The 15960-nt window shown below is 40.1% G+C and overlaps 1 protein-coding gene across 1 annotated transcript; it reads right to left on the bottom strand.

Annotated features, from left to right (window-relative positions):
• Window positions 1-8683: 8683 nt before the first annotated feature.
• On the bottom strand, window positions 8684-12922 carry LOC116194877 (copper methylamine oxidase-like). The gene is made up of 12 exons (XM_031523784.1): window positions 12589-12922; window positions 12177-12286; window positions 11777-12082; window positions 11573-11685; window positions 11125-11455; window positions 10733-10948; window positions 10391-10627; window positions 10110-10295; window positions 9773-9913; window positions 9425-9693; window positions 9159-9240; window positions 8684-9012 (listed from the first exon to the last, which is right to left on the bottom strand). Exons 1-12 carry the CDS (start codon window positions 12755-12757, stop codon window positions 8890-8892), a joined length of 2283 nt encoding a protein of 760 aa, XP_031379644.1. The 5' UTR covers window positions 12758-12922; the 3' UTR covers window positions 8684-8889.
• Window positions 12923-15960: the final 3038 nt, after the last annotated feature.

Genomic DNA, 15960 nt, shown 5'->3' with positions numbered 1-15960 from the left:
TCTGATTTGATAGGCGGGGGAAGGGAATTGTGAAGTCCTTGACCAACTTTGTCTACTGGATTGCCGGATTCATCAATATCCCTTGTTGCTGCACCAATGGAGAAAATTGCCACATTCAGAATATCTATCACAATGGAGATATGAATCTGCTCAACAAAAGTTTTGTTTCCTCACAACAGAACCTTAGACTGATCTAGAACACGAGAATGGAGACTATTTCTTCGGAGTAGGAGCCCAAAAAACAGAGCAAATACTTAAAGGCGAACAAAGTGCCTAGATTTATCCATGTTGGGAATTGGTGTATGCCCTAAAGGCAATCTGTCATCAATTTTGTAATATGACATATATTTCATTATAATACGAGGCATTTATGTTATTGTGTGGGTTGCATTGAATATTAATTTTACACAATAACGTCCTTGGAATAGTAGGCTCAACAAGCATCAAGTGTGATTTGATTGTGAGATCCTATAATGATTAAACACTATTCCTAAATGTCCCTAGTCAAAGTATTATCGTTAATTAAGACAACGATAATGCGGTTAGACTAGTGTGGGTGTAGATTAATGACCAAGTCTCACGGGTTATGGATGTGGAAACATCGAGTCACACCGCAGGTATACATTAGGAGTAATGTGTATTGGACTGACCCGTCATGAGACTGCAACATGGGTTGTTACGTGACTGTCATTAGCAGATCTCATAGTGACTATGGTGCAGTGGTCCTTTGAGTTGAGGTCATCATAGTTTCCTACATCTAATGTCGTATACTTTGATACTGTCAAACGCCACCGTAACAGGCTGGTTACAAAGACAGTTATTGGGTATACCACAGAGCATGGAGAGGAATGTGAGTAACCAAGATAAGAATTGTCCCTCCTACGTAATGGGAGTGATATCTCACGGCCGCTTGATGGGCAGAGTCTATAAGTGTATGCATACCAAAATGAGTCGATATAAGGATATCGAGCTCATTTGTTCTGATGGACTTACCCGATAGACCAAGAAAGAGAGATTGAGCCATATAAGGATGACAGCAACCATGCCTTAGGCTTAATAGAGATATAGAGGACAAAGGGATTATACTGCACAATAACATAGGTCACAAGGATTGTCGAGAAATTGACTTTCCGATTACTTGAGTAGCAGTGATGCATTGCTAGATGCCACTCACTGTTTGTAATATTGAAATAGAGATTTCGATATTACTGTCAACGTAATCGGGAACCTACAAGGTCACACACTACAACCAAATCGACGGGATGGTTTTGGAACACTAAAACTGTCTAATAGAGATTAGACGAGTTACGGTGCGATTAGTTAATCGGATATTTAATGAGATTAAATTTACCGATTAATTAGACCCGATTAATTAGATTTAATTGGATCTGATTTATACACAAAACAAAGACACATGGGGCCAAACTTTGAGGGCCACGTCACACACACATGCAAAGCCACATGTGGAGCTTTACATGGAGGCCAAGAGTATTCCATGTGGCCATTTTGCATGAAAGTCATGCAAATTCAATGCATTCACCGAATGCATATAAAATAGCTGTCAGAATGTGGATTCTGGATGATGGCTTTGATTGTATAAATGTGTGCGTGTGTTCAAGTGAATATATATGCATGCATAGATATACATATATGATATGTATATGCGTGTAAGTGTATAAAGAATTGGATTATGAATCCAATTTAGTTTGGTCCATTAGTCTAATATTTTCGAGGGTTGTACCGTGTTTCCTTCGAGCGTTGGCCGCTATCACCGTTGATCTCGAAGTCCCGTCGAGGAAGTCGGTGTGGATACCGGTAGAGGCGTCACGCGTGGGACGCTTGGTCGACGGTTTAAAAGATTCCAGGTACACTTTATCTATTTTTATTCTACTAGTAGATCTTGGGATTTAGTTTCACGGGTAGGAAATTTTGAATTTGTATTCCTTTTACGCTTCCGTAGGCCCCGTGAAACTAGCAATCCAGTCAAGAAGTAAACCATGAAATAAAGTTAAAATTACCTTGTAGCTACTCCACACATTAATCCACCATAATCTCCATCGTGGCGCCGCTGAGTTCTATAAAAAGAAAACCACATGAAAATAAAAACTAAAAAGAGTAAGTGAAAATTATATGAAAAGAATAACCCTAAAATAAAGTTAAAATTACCTTCCTCATACTTTTCCACATCCTCCAAATATTGCTCAATGGTGATCGGAGTTGGAGAATAGCGCAACCAATCTCGAGCGCATATCAAAGCTTCCACAAATTTTGGAGTGAGTGAGCTACGAAATTGATCAAGAACTCGACCAGATGTGCTGAAAGCCGACTCTGAGGCTACCGCAGACACCAGAATGGCTAAGATATATTTTGCCATAAAACTTAATACCTTATAAGTTGATTTCTTATCATTCCACCATCTCAATATATCAAAAGAATCACTTTTCTGCTCGGTAGGACTACCAAGGTATTGCTCTAATTCAGACTTAGACCCAATTTCTTGAACATTTTCATCATCTTCACGCCAACCTTTCACTAGTTTTTTTCGGATTCACAATCTTGGCACAACTACTAGACTCAAGAAATGAAGGAGTGATAGACTCAACAGTTGAAGTACAATGTTCACTCACTGAAGAAGAATGAATATTCTCATAGAATGAAAAAAGACCCTCCAAGACATCCGTTATATGCTGAATCATCTCTTCTACTCTACTAGAATCATCACAAATTCTCCGACAACAATACTTCAGAAACCTCAATTTATACTGAGGATCCAACATCACAGCTATCAATACCATCATATTTGTTCAATCCACACTTCCATAGTATTTGTAATTTCTCCCTCATTTTTATAGCCATAGATCGAAGACAAGGATTGGAATCTCTCGCACACTCAGTCAAAGTAGAAAGTATGCTAACAATTTCAAGAAAGTAACTATTAGATGTCACATAGAGACTCCCAAACATTCTCTTGGTAGTTTCATAGAAGTTTCCCAAGAACAAACACATCATAGATGCATTATCCCAATCTTCACTAATTGGAACTCCACCATCAAGTTCACAGATAAAAGCAATATCATCATCTTCAAGTCTAATAAAGGCTTGTCTAAACTTAAGTGCAGTTTCCAACATCAGATAAGTAGAATTCCACCAAGTTGAGTTATCAAGACAAACAGAGCCCTTATAAGTTATTCCCTCCTCAACAATACAATGCTGAAACAATTGAGCTCTAGCTAGAGAGTTTCTCACATATTTTACTGTAGCTCGAATTCGATTAATAGAATCACGAATCTCAGTCAACCCATCTTTCACAATCAAATTCAATATGTGAGCTGCACACCTCATATGAAGAAACTTTTCATCTAAGACAAACACATTCTTCCACTTATCCTTCAAATAATTCACAGCAACATCATTATCCACTGTAATAGATGAAATACAATCTCTAATACCCCACTCATTGATGCATTTCTCAACCATCTTACCAATCTTCTTACCCTTATGGCTAGGCATAACAACAAAGTTAATAACTCTCTTGTGCAACTTCCAATCACTATCAATAAAATGAGTAGTGAGACACAAGTAACTCAAATTCTGAATAGAAGTCCAAATATCCGTAGTGAGAGCAATCCTTGATTTTAGAGATTTTAGCTTATCTTTGAGGCTCATTTTCTCACAAACATAGAGCGTCATGCAATCTCTAGCAATTGTAAACCTCGAAACATGGTTAAACAAAGGCTGGAATGCGGTTACAACACCCCTAAAACCTTCTTTCTCGACAACAAAAAATGGTTGCTCATCAACAATAACCATTCAAGCTAACCTGTGCCTACAATATTCTTCATCATATTTCCAAGTAGTCATTGATATGACACTTACTCCATCTACTCCAGATTGAGAAAATGATGATATCAACTTTTGCTTTTTGTCAAGATTTTGGGGATATTTTGAGCAAGTTTTCAAATGCTTCCACATTGATCAAGTACCCCAATCTACACAATAAGCAAGAAGTGAATTGCAGTAATTACAAATGGAAACATCCTTTCCATTTTTCTCATCTTTGCCCTTATGAAAATGATCCCAAACCTCGGACCTTGACTTCTTAGAGCCCACTTTGGTCGATGATACCTTGCATGTAGACTCATTATTAGCAGTTGTCTTGTTAGTCGAATTTTCCATCTGCAATAAATATTTAAGCAAATAATCATATCAATCATCAATTAATTAGCAATTCCAGTGCAAGAAAAAACAAGAAAACCTAAGATCAATAATTCATGTAATAATACACATACAAACAGGGGGGAAGCCCAAGCCAAGCAAAAGCACTATCTCTTCTCAGAGATTTTCTGAACAAGAAGCAATGCTCGAAAGTGGAATCTCTCAGACACACCCTTACCTAATGTCATGTCCCCTCCAGGGACCAATTCCTTTCATTTTCCTATCGGACAGTTCCAGGGACTTGACCAGGACACTCTATCAAGCTTCAGCTTAGAAATGATTGCTCTACTACTCAAAAACGAAAGTTCAGAAGGGAACAGAAAGCTCTCGAAGGAACAAAACTTGGTTGAAAATAAGTGAAATTCTGATGAAGAATCTATGAATCCTTTTCCAACAGCAGTCTTCAAGGAAAACAGAAACGAAGCTGGCTAATTGTTGCCCTAAACAAATCAGGGCTATGGTTTCTCGAGATTAAGCACTTCACGAGATAATATCGATAAAAGAGCAGCACTTTCTGAGACAGGAACATTGATCATATTAATGCCATTCATCTGCGTAACACCACGACACTACCACATTCACTATGTTCCACACCCGCCAACAGTATACAGGGGAACAAGAAATTCACTTCTATATAAGCATACTCATTACCCAAACATTCCATATTGTTTCAATTTATCATTACATAACATATCTCACCGGGAAATGGGATCACGAGCACACTCGCAGAGAAGAGGCGAGGCTGGCTAGCGATGGAGAGGAGCTGGAGTGGAGAGTCGAACACGAGAGGCCATCGATGGAGACGAGCTGGAGTGGAGAGTCGAAGATGAGGGACAACCGTCGATGACGAAAGCCGATTTAGGTTACAGAGTCGAAGACGAAAGCTGAGCAGGGTTCCTACATGTCTTCCCGACTCTTGAGGGCTGAGACTAACTTTACCCTCTTTTTTTTTTGTAATTACCATCTTGTTTCGAGTACTGATTCCAGTTCCGGTTCCGATTCCAGTTCCTGTTCTAGGTACCCTATAGGTTGGAACCGGAACCGGAACTGAATGTCATCGGTTCCTTATTTTGATATCCGGACCCTATCCTATTTTCAATACGAGTTACTCGGACCCTACCCTATCGGGTAGATTCCGACCGGTTCCGAGTATACTCGGTATCCGTGTACACTCCTACAAGAAGTAGAACACTCTCTTCCCTTCCCCCAAAGAAACATTGAACTTGGGAGCGGAAAACATTTTCCAAACTCTTCCTCTCCCCGGACCCACGTTAATTAGAAACTTAAACCCTTTTCCCTTTTTCTCCATTTCTTCTTTTTAAACCTCGCCACCACTTTCCTTCTGGTTTCTTTTTGATTCCATTCCCTCCCTAAAAAAGAAGAAACCAAAAGGAACCCTCTTCCCTCCCCACCTTATATTCCTCCCTTCTCCCTTCATCCCTTCCCCAATAATTCCCACTCTCTCCCTTCCCTCCTCCTACACGCTGCAACTTATTTTCATTTGTTTCCATTATTTGTGTTCATCATCCATGGGGTTTCAAGACAAGACGAAGTCTGCTTATCATCACCACCATCACCAGGTGCCAACCAGAGGCGGCAGAGAGATGGATGGCGGGGAGAGGTGGGTTGTCGCCGGGATCCCACTCCAGGCCTTGTTGAAGCCCATTTTCTCGAATCCGTTGGATGGCGAGAGCGACACCGAGGATTGCTCCACTACTACTACTCCCACGGGTGAAGGGTCGAGGATCCAAACTAAGGTCACGTGCCCGCCCCCGCCTCCTAGGAAGTGCAAGCCTTCCCTCAAGTACCAATACGGCAGCGTCGGGAGTTCTTCACGCCCCCTAATGACTTGGAAAGTGACGCAGTGGAATTAATTGCAATCTGTTGATTCGCACACGAATACCAGAAAACAATCTTTTATAACCTGTTGATTCTACGAATACCAGGGAATAGGCATCCAACTCGAATCAAATCCGAGAATTAGGCGAAAGAGCATAGTAGCTCTACAACTGTATTAAAAAAACATCAATTGTCTTAACCCTAGGGTTTTACAAAACTTAAATAGGAATTAAAACGCCTAAATTACACAAACGACATAAACTTTTCCTAAAATTGCAAAAACGTCATAATAACATAAAAATGCTCATTTGAAGCCCTAAACGGTGGAATTCGCCTTAAAAATCGTCTTTTCACCGCCGAATGCCATGAGTTGTGCTCCTGAGGCCGTTTCCCATGAAACAGGGTCGTTAGAACCTGTTTTTCTCAAGATACTCATTCGCCACATATTCTGCCGCATCATTCGCATCAGAAAGCGTATTCATTCGCCAAGCTGAGAAGACTAATTAGCTGGAAACATACATGGAAGGGTAATAACAGTTATTTCATCACCAAGTTAACCTTGTAATATCCCTAGCTAGAATTAAGTTACCATATCCTAGCTATATTCCTATCCTATGATGATGTTCTTGCTCTCCTAGGTTTTTCTTCTTTTTTTCTTTTCTTCTTTTGGAATATTTGGCTGTGCTCTAATTCGTAGTGACAGGAGTTTGTGTGTACAGAAGCAGCCTTCAATAAATGAAGAGGCAAATCAAAATTCAACTAGCTAGTTAGCCTTCCATAATCTTTTTTTCCCCCTAAATTATTATTATTATTATTATTATTATTATTATTATTATTATTATTGTTATTGTTATTATTATTATTATTATATATGATCATGACTATCATGTTTTGAGTTGTGGGTGTTGCTAGTGAGAAGTAAATGCTTTGGTGCTGTTTCCTGTGGGAGCTTCTGCGCTGCAGACACTCAGAGTAATCTATGCTGCTGGGGTTGCAGGGCACATCAATATATGGTGGAGTTGGTCTCTCTTATTTTGAATCTTACAACTTTCTTCTGCCACCATTTTGAATTCAAAATCTTGCTTGCTCAGCAATCACTAGCACATCGCATGTATCAAACAATTAATAATTCATCGATGACATAACCGGTGCTTTTAGCTGCTAAAAACTGTTACATGCATAATGTGGTCTGTAACAGATCCGTTTATCACATTGTAATTATAGTTCGGCGCTTGAACTCTGAAAAGTCTACCGACTTTAGGTCTGAAGTAGCAAAAATTCCCAGAGGGTTCTTTTCTTCCAAGAGAAAGGTGCAAAGGAAAAGAGAAGTAAAGGCAAAAAAAAAAAAAATCCTATAGCTTTGCCTTGAGGGAAAAACTAGCCAGCTAGGTGGCCTCTGCATGCTTGCACGGATATTATAAGCTTTGCATTCACTAAGACTGAGAGTGAGATGATGACTATGACACATCCCAGATAATATTCAGACCCACCCCACTAATAAAGCCCCACCACACCGCCCCTCCTCTTAATTTCTATATAAATAAATATTAATTATAATAATTGTAACGATTATTTAGAATTTTTTTTAAAAAAAAGTTTACCTAGCGGGGCAAATTTTTCCACTGTTAGATTTGCCTAAGAATGATAATTAAGTCGTATGCTTCTTCTTTCTCTCTCTCTCTCTCTCTTTTTTAACTCAAGATAATACGTTATCTGTAGAGTTCACATGAAGTCTGCTCCTAACTAATCGATAAGAAGTGTAAAAGTCCCTTCCTTCTTCTTGGGCTTCAAAGGGAAAGAAAGAGAAGCTGTTCTTGGTATGTGTCCCACAAACTGCATGACTGAATGACTAATTTGATAGATCTTCGTATACATGTATGTGTATATGTATATGTTATGAGGCTTGTCATAGTGGGAAAGTTCACTTTGATGCTTTTCTATGAGGATGAGATGATCTGACAGGTGAGAAAAAGAGGACGCGAATACATGTGGAGATGAAGAGAAGACTTTTTATTAGGGATTAGAATCCTATGCATGCCATATGCCCACATGAATGGGGGACGACCTCACCTCTCTCTGTCTCATTCATGCACCTTTTATTATTATTATTATTATTATTATTATTATTATTATTATTATTGTTATTGTTATTTTTTTATTACATATTATAGTATTATATATGTATATATAAAATAATTATGTCAAATCCTTTGAACATTTGAAGCCAATAATTGACCTAAGATATCAGAACGTATTATCATATTACATATTAAAGTGAGTTGAGGGGTTTGGATTCAGGCAAATTGGTAGGCGGAGGAAGGGATGTCCTTTACTCATTCATGTATATCTGCACGTGTATTTACCTCGTATAATTATTCGTTAATTTCTTACTAATACAATGAACTGCACCTCACATACTCAATTAAAATTTTCCGACTCTTCTTCTATTTATTATGATATCAGAGCCATAAATTGAATACCCTGCCCGTTTCTTATGGCCCAAACATCCCAACTTGGCATTGGTAGAACATACATCACGATATGTTTGTCACCGTCACACATCAAAAATGCATTTTGCGGGATGATGCATGTCTTTCACATCAGATTCAACAAAGCCAACAGATTCAGATAATAAAAAGCTTATTCATTTATTTCCTTTGGTATCTCACAAGGATACAAAGAACTTGACAGCATGAGTCGCTCATGAAAGCTATTTTAACCACACAGAAAATGTTTATCATATATAGCATGATCCCCGTAATAAGTAAATCACAGAACTTCAGTGAAAAAATGTAAGGATGTCCTTTTTGCTATATATGATCACACCGAGCATCCTCAGAGCTTCGCAATTAACCCGTTAGAAATGGCCTTTGTCGACATTCCATCCTCCTTGTGGTCCAATACGCTTGCATTAGGAGGAACATCTACTGCCGGCGAGCAGTTGAAGAACCCATATGGCTGCAACAAAGTTAATTGAATACCGAATCCTCAGAATCAAACTACAGAGTACAGTCAAAATTTAGCTACAATCCTGCTAGTGTTTGATTCAGATTCGTGTAACTGGAAAAACAGTGCGTGGAAAATAATGTCTGGATCGGTATTACCATGAGCATGAATCCAATGTGCTCCACAGGCATGACAGGATAATCTTCAAGCCGAGGAATGTGTGTAACCCCAAATACATACCTGCATGATCAAAGAAACATCCATCCGGGCAGCCTTAGGATAAGCAAAGCTAACCGAGCCAAATTCCCAGTTAAAAGTACTTGCTGATCCCGTATGCCAACATTATGATTTGTATTATATTCCTTTATCATTCTGCCATAGGGCCACCAGTTAGCAGTTGTCTTGGATTGAATGGAATACAAACCAGAGGACTACGTCGGCTTCTTCGAGCGACCGGTTTTGCTGGACCCAAGTGGCCAATCCCTCCCTGACACGTGGGTTCTGATTGGGAAACTCTCCTCCCGGGTACATCTCATCAGGTGCATAGCGTGTGACCCAAAGGTTGTGCTTAACGAAAGCGCCCCGTCTCAAGAAAAAGGCCTCATCACCTGCTAGCGGTAAGCAATTTGACCCTGGCACCAACTTGTAGCCTGTCAGCTGCCCTGTCCGATTGACAGTTCTTGTATTCCTTACCTGAATAACAGAACAGGCTTAGTTACATCTCTGAGTGTTTGTGTAAGACAAGAGAGGCGAAGGATGAAACGAGCCTTACAATCCAATGGCGGGCGGCATGGGGATTGCAATCTCGCATTGCCTCCATCTCGGATCGGATAAGTTCTTCCTCAGCATAGAATGCATTATTGTGGATGTTTTCCTTCCCTGGTCCTTCAACCTTAACGTTCACTTCGACAACCTGAATATTAAGTGACAGACATGCCCCAAAAGGTATAACAATTTAGAGAAACTAAGTTCTCAACTATAGCACAAATAAATTGTCATGATCTACTTGGTGCAATATGCTCTCGAATACTAAACATTAGTTCATATAGTCAATCTCATACAGCCTAGATTATGAGGAAGAACAGAAACGAAGATCGACAGATCACTACCTGATTATGAGCTTCACCAGGTTTACAATCAACAGCCATGTTCATTCGAGCAACAAAGAAGTGCTGATGGACCGGAGCATAAAGGCCAGGAGCAATCATTATACCGTATTTTCGAGTCTCGCCAGGTTGCAGAGCGCCGAGACTCAAAATGCCAGTAAGCTTAACCTCAGCTTCAATTTTCCCATCCTATAACAAGAGGTGCAATTTTTTGGTCAATACTATGTACAAGTGAAATTATACGAGCTTTTCTCCTGACGATGAATATAGTCATATGGACTTGCCTGATAAAAATGCCAAAAAAATCCGTACTCATAGTTTGCTATAGTACATATAAACGACACCGTCAACCTTCTAGACCGCCTAACTTCAGCTAATCCCGTTCTCCAGTCCTGATGCTTCCACAGAATCCCGTGATCCTCTTCGTGCAAGCAAACAGCATTCTCAATTGTTTCAACACCTCCAGTGAAGTTGTTATAATGCGCATCGAAGTACTTGATGTAGCCTAAACAATCACAACCCTGCAGCAGAAAAAGATTAAACAAATTTAACAGAAGAGTGAAATGCAATTCAAAGAACTTGCTTTAGGCTGCCATGGATAGATGTAGCCCAAATCCAATCCTCACCCTTTTAAGAGAGTGCGCATTTTTGCCCAGACCATCTTCTCCGGCATCAAAAGCGTTCTTGCGATAATGTGGCTCACTGGGATCTCCATAAGGCACGACCATCTCCACAAAACTTAACCTGTGCGCCACAGGTCTCCGACCGCGACTACCATCAAGATACGATACAGAATAGATAACTAGTCCCTCTCTGGGCGTGAATCCAACCCGGAAACTCCACTGCCGAACGAGGAATAATATATAAATAACCCGTCTTTTCTAATATAGGTATTAATTGACTGATTGTCTTAATTGTAGAAAGGTATGCCTGAGCTGGGCCTGACATATGCAGGCAAAACTAAAGAGTAACACATGGTTCAAGATTAATTATACCAATTTACGTGAATTAGACTGACCTTTTGCCATTCGACAAAGTGCCCATCGACTCGAAAGCTCGGACCCTCAGGTTGAATGATAAGCAGGGGCTTCACGTCACTCCGATCGACACCACCCCTAGTCACACCTCGAGTGTAGTTTCTTAATGGATCAACAGGTGGTAGGGGAACAAGTTTGCGGTCCTCAAACTCTAGAACAACCATATTCTGCATATCAACGAGGATGTGGAGCCCTTCTACTGGACGAGCATAACCGTTTTCCATTGGGCAATCACTCTCCGACCGGCAGAAAACTAATGGTTTAGAAAGCCTGCGGCTGGGAGCATCGGCTTCACTGTAATAACCAGCATTCCTGCCATGACACAAAGTTTGATGATGATCTTGAAATCATGAAAGAGGCAAAGATCTGAGCAAGAAACATTGATTAAACATGTCATATTCAGTTAAGAAGATCCAATTTATGACGTACCAAGGGTCAACCATGACAAGATCCATGTCCTCTATGCCCCTCCTCTTCATCGCCTCCCGGAATGGAGGGAAGTTCTTCACAGTAGCTTCACATTCCGCGTACTCCACTGCATCCTGCAGGATTATTAGATTTCAATGCCGGACAAACGTTAATACTATGATCATAATGCTCAGCATGGTGTAAATATCTTTTCCAGTCTTTTACCATGGGAGGCTGAACATCGGGAACAACTTTGGATGAGATAACTTTCCCACGGTGATGCCCGCCCCGGGTGGAGGCATGAACCTCTGATAGCTCAACGATCCACACGCTTGTCTCGTTCGACTTCCTGTTGTAGACAATGAGCCTTGCTTGTCTTGGAGGGAGCTTGCCCAGGATGATGGGCCTGCCCTTGGTCCGCTGGAGTAGTGAGGGCTGGAAAGGAGGGAAGAAGTACGCGTCCGCCAGCGCCACGATGTGCTTGTCCGGTTCCACCAGGACTACTTCAATGAACCTCATGCCGTCTCGCACCTGAAAACCAAACAGAAAACAAGAAAACGAGTAATGTAACATTCCCAGTTAATTTCCCAGCGTAAAGAAAATGCAGAATGCTATGATAAACGACCTCCGGGGTGGCACCAGCGGCTCGGACAGTAGCGACTGCGACGGAGATCTCGGCTGCAGAGAGCGGATCCAGAGGGTGGCTCGTATGAGGCTTCACCATGATTGGGATTCCTACGAAAGCCAAGCAAGAAATTACACGGAATGATGAGCATAGAAATGGGTGTAATATCTTTATATCTAGTAGAAACTGCAACAGTATGGCACGCTGTGAGGGACCGCCTAGGAAGACGAAAGAGATGAATTATGATTTACAGACCAAGAACCAGTGGCGATGGAACAGAAGAATCTAAGTGACCAACAAAAGAAAAAGATCATGTATGGACAGAAGTCCATGTTTTTCTCCTCATAGGACAAATATCCAATCATAAGATGGATGATGACAAACATCAAAAGTAATTAACTAGTAAGAGCACCTTTAGGGGCGGGAGTGGTGGGAGGGGAGCCTGGGAGGACCTTGACGGGGTGGAGGGGCAGGGCATTATGGGCAGGATCCTCGGGGTGTTGGGTCCAGTCAGAAACAGCGAGCTCGGGGGACTCAGAGGAGCAGCAGGGCACCGCCTTCTCAGTGACCGATGATGCCATTGGCACGAGTTTCTCACCCCCTCAGTCCAACGCAGACTTCAGCTCACATGCAGTGCAATGCAATGCAAGAGCAGAGCGTGCAATGGCAGGGCTTGTTCAAGAAACAGGGGAAGGACCCTGTCCCTATATATCCACCTCGAGGGTGAACGTCCGAGGGGGGCCACAGTGAGTTAAGGGGATTGTGGGAAGTTGGTGGACGGAGGGAGGAGAACGAAAGGTAGTGACGATGGCAGAGACTGGATTGGTTAAGCTTTAATTATTAAATTTTCATTAGGCTTATACGGACCTGGGTCCATATCCACTCAAAAGTTCAAGCTGATAAGTGGTGGTGGTACCCAAGTTTCATATAAACCAATCGTTGTTGTTTCATCTTTTTCCTTTGTCACCATTATTAATTACAACCTATTTTCAGAGGAATCTTTTCTTATGATTTAAAAAAAAAAAACAGAAAAAACTTTTTCAAGTTGCCTAAGAAAAATACTTTGTCATGTGGACTCCATTTCCATGCTATCTATTTTTATGTAAGAACCAAATGGCAAAATCAAATTTTAGATTTCCTTTCAGAATGAAATACGGTATTCAAATTAAAGAATGATATCTTTGTTCATAATTATCTATTTGACAACTCGTTATTTTTTCATTTTTTCGTTATATATGTGAAAAGAATTGCAAGAAAAAAAATGTCGTTCTTTTTAATCCAGTTGACGACTCTAGTTATTTGAGTTGTTTTTTTTTTGGTCGTTTGAATTGGTAATTTGGTTATGTCGAGATATGTGAGATTTAGAGAAAAATAAATAAATATATAAATAGAATTTAGGAATTATTGATTTCATATCAAGGTGAGATTACTACTGTTCAGAACACAATTCTGAGAAAATAATTTATCTCTTTTTCTATGTTAGTAAGATTATATTTCTTTACACTTAAAATTTCGACACTTAATTTATCAAGAGGGTATATTGAAGTGGCGTATACTCTCGTCTCGCAACCAAGATACCCAGGTTTGATACTCAACGAACATCCATTATCATTGAAAAAAATTTCAGCACGTAATTTTAAGTAATGAAATTTGAAGCACTTAATAAGTGCCTAATGGATTAAGTAAATACTATTTGATAGAGCAAATGTTTAACATTGGAAGTTTTTGGAGTTGAATCTACTTCACAGCCCCCAATTTTCCGTTTTCTTTTTCACATTTACCCCAGCATTTAATATTATATTATTTATATTAATTCTATAAATTAAAAAAATGAAAATTAAAAAAAGGGAAATTATAGATCGGAGATGGAGGGGGGCAGTGGCTGCTTTTACTTCGGGCACCACTGTTTGTCTTGATGGTGGCCGAGATTGGTGCCTCCATCGCCCTTGATATCCCCACTTTCTCTTCTAAGTGGGGAGATCGAGGACGGGTAGAGGTCTTGACCTTGGTCAAACGGGCATTTTTATGTTATTTGAGTGTTTTTATAATTTTAGAAAAAGTTTATATCTTTCGTGTAATTTAGGCATTTTAAATCTTATTTAAGCACTATAAAACCCTAGGGTTAAAACCATTGTTTTGATCATCTAATAAATTTTAGAGCTACCGTGCTCTTTCGCCCATTCTCGGATTCGATTCGAGTTGAATGCCGATTTCTTAGGAATTCTCGAAGAACCTTACCGGGGCTTGACATGCCGTGAATCCTCTTGAAAGAGAGGTGTGCCTTCAGGAATGCAGACACAGGTGGTGCATGGCTGTCGTCAGCTCGTGCCATAAGGTGAAGAATCAATAGGGAATTGAAGGTCGTAATTTCGGTATTTTGCGGAATCAACGGATCTGTGATAGGTTGTTCGCGTGTACGCTACGTCACTCCTCCTTCATCGCTGCTCGCCAAGTGGAGTGTTTACGAGCCTAAGCAAAGGTCTAAGGGTCTTGCATAGCAGCAGAAACGGAGAGAACCGAAGGGTGTCGAGATATAATGAATCGAGAAGGAGGTAGAGTACCATTCTTAGACCGCGTCGTCATCCTGTGAGTGTTCTGAGTAGCAGGTGCAACATCAGTACCCACAACATCCTCAGCTGAACCTCAGGAGTAGGAACATGCAACTCAGTAAGTAAGGTGGCAGGACCACCGGACTCATGAAATGTCATAGAAACATACTAGAGAGTAGGAATATAAGTGGACAGTGATACTTGCTAAAGAGGGAATAGACATACCAGTAGCATATGCAAGGCTAGAAGAGGACCGACTAGCATCCATCGAAATAGATGCACCTGTACTTAAAGGAAAAGAACGCTCATCAAAAACAACCTAAGTGGATAGAAAGATACAACTAGTAGTAGGATTCATATACCAATATCCCTAATAGTGGTAAAGGTATCTAAGGAAAACACAGGGTTGGGACCAAGGTTCTAACTTATGGTGTGTGTAAGGATGTAACTATGGATAGTAGAGACATCCAAACACCCATAAGTTAGAGTAATCGGGTTGACTACTGACGCAGTGAAACTAAAGAACAATTGTAATCTATTGATTCGCGCACAAATGCCAGAAAACAATCTTCTATAACCTGTTGATTTTACGAATACTAGAGAATAAGCATCAAATTTGTTGATTCAATCAATGCCGAATTTGGGAAAATAGAGAAAATATTCTCTCAAAATTTTATTCATCCAAAAATTCAACTGTCCTTAGCTCTAGGGCTTACATCACTTAAATAAGAAAAACGAAATTATAACGAAGGAAATAAAAATATTCTCTAAAATAAATTATTTCCTAAAAATTGTAAAAATACCTAAATTACATAAAATTGTCACATCTTATACCGCATCATTCTCCCCTGAATTGAGAGAATTCGCCTTCGAATTATCATCATCCGAACTATCACATTGATCTTCACGAATAGAGAGATTAATATGCTTCTGCTGCTTTATCACTTGCCACTTGAATACTTTCTTCTCTTTGTGAACTCTTTCTCTTAATTCTTCGTACATAAAATTCCGTACACTTCTTAGCCAATAAACGCTTTCACTGAATCTTTGCTTTCTTGATCGAGTCACGTGCACTTCGACCAACTTTGGCAACTAAATAACCTCCGAAAACCGCACCGTAAGCATCCATGCATCTTTCTTTGCATTGAAAATTTCTTCATCTAGAATATCCTCAATCTGAGTACAATAATGAAAAAGTTTATCACCCCCAATATCCTTTAATACGGATTTGTTGA

Source organism: Punica granatum, chromosome 2, assembly GCF_007655135.1.
Source record: "Punica granatum isolate Tunisia-2019 chromosome 2, ASM765513v2, whole genome shotgun sequence".
Classification (NCBI taxonomy): Eukaryota; Viridiplantae; Streptophyta; class Magnoliopsida; order Myrtales; family Lythraceae; genus Punica; species Punica granatum.
This window is presented reverse-complemented; position numbering and strand designations above follow the sequence as displayed.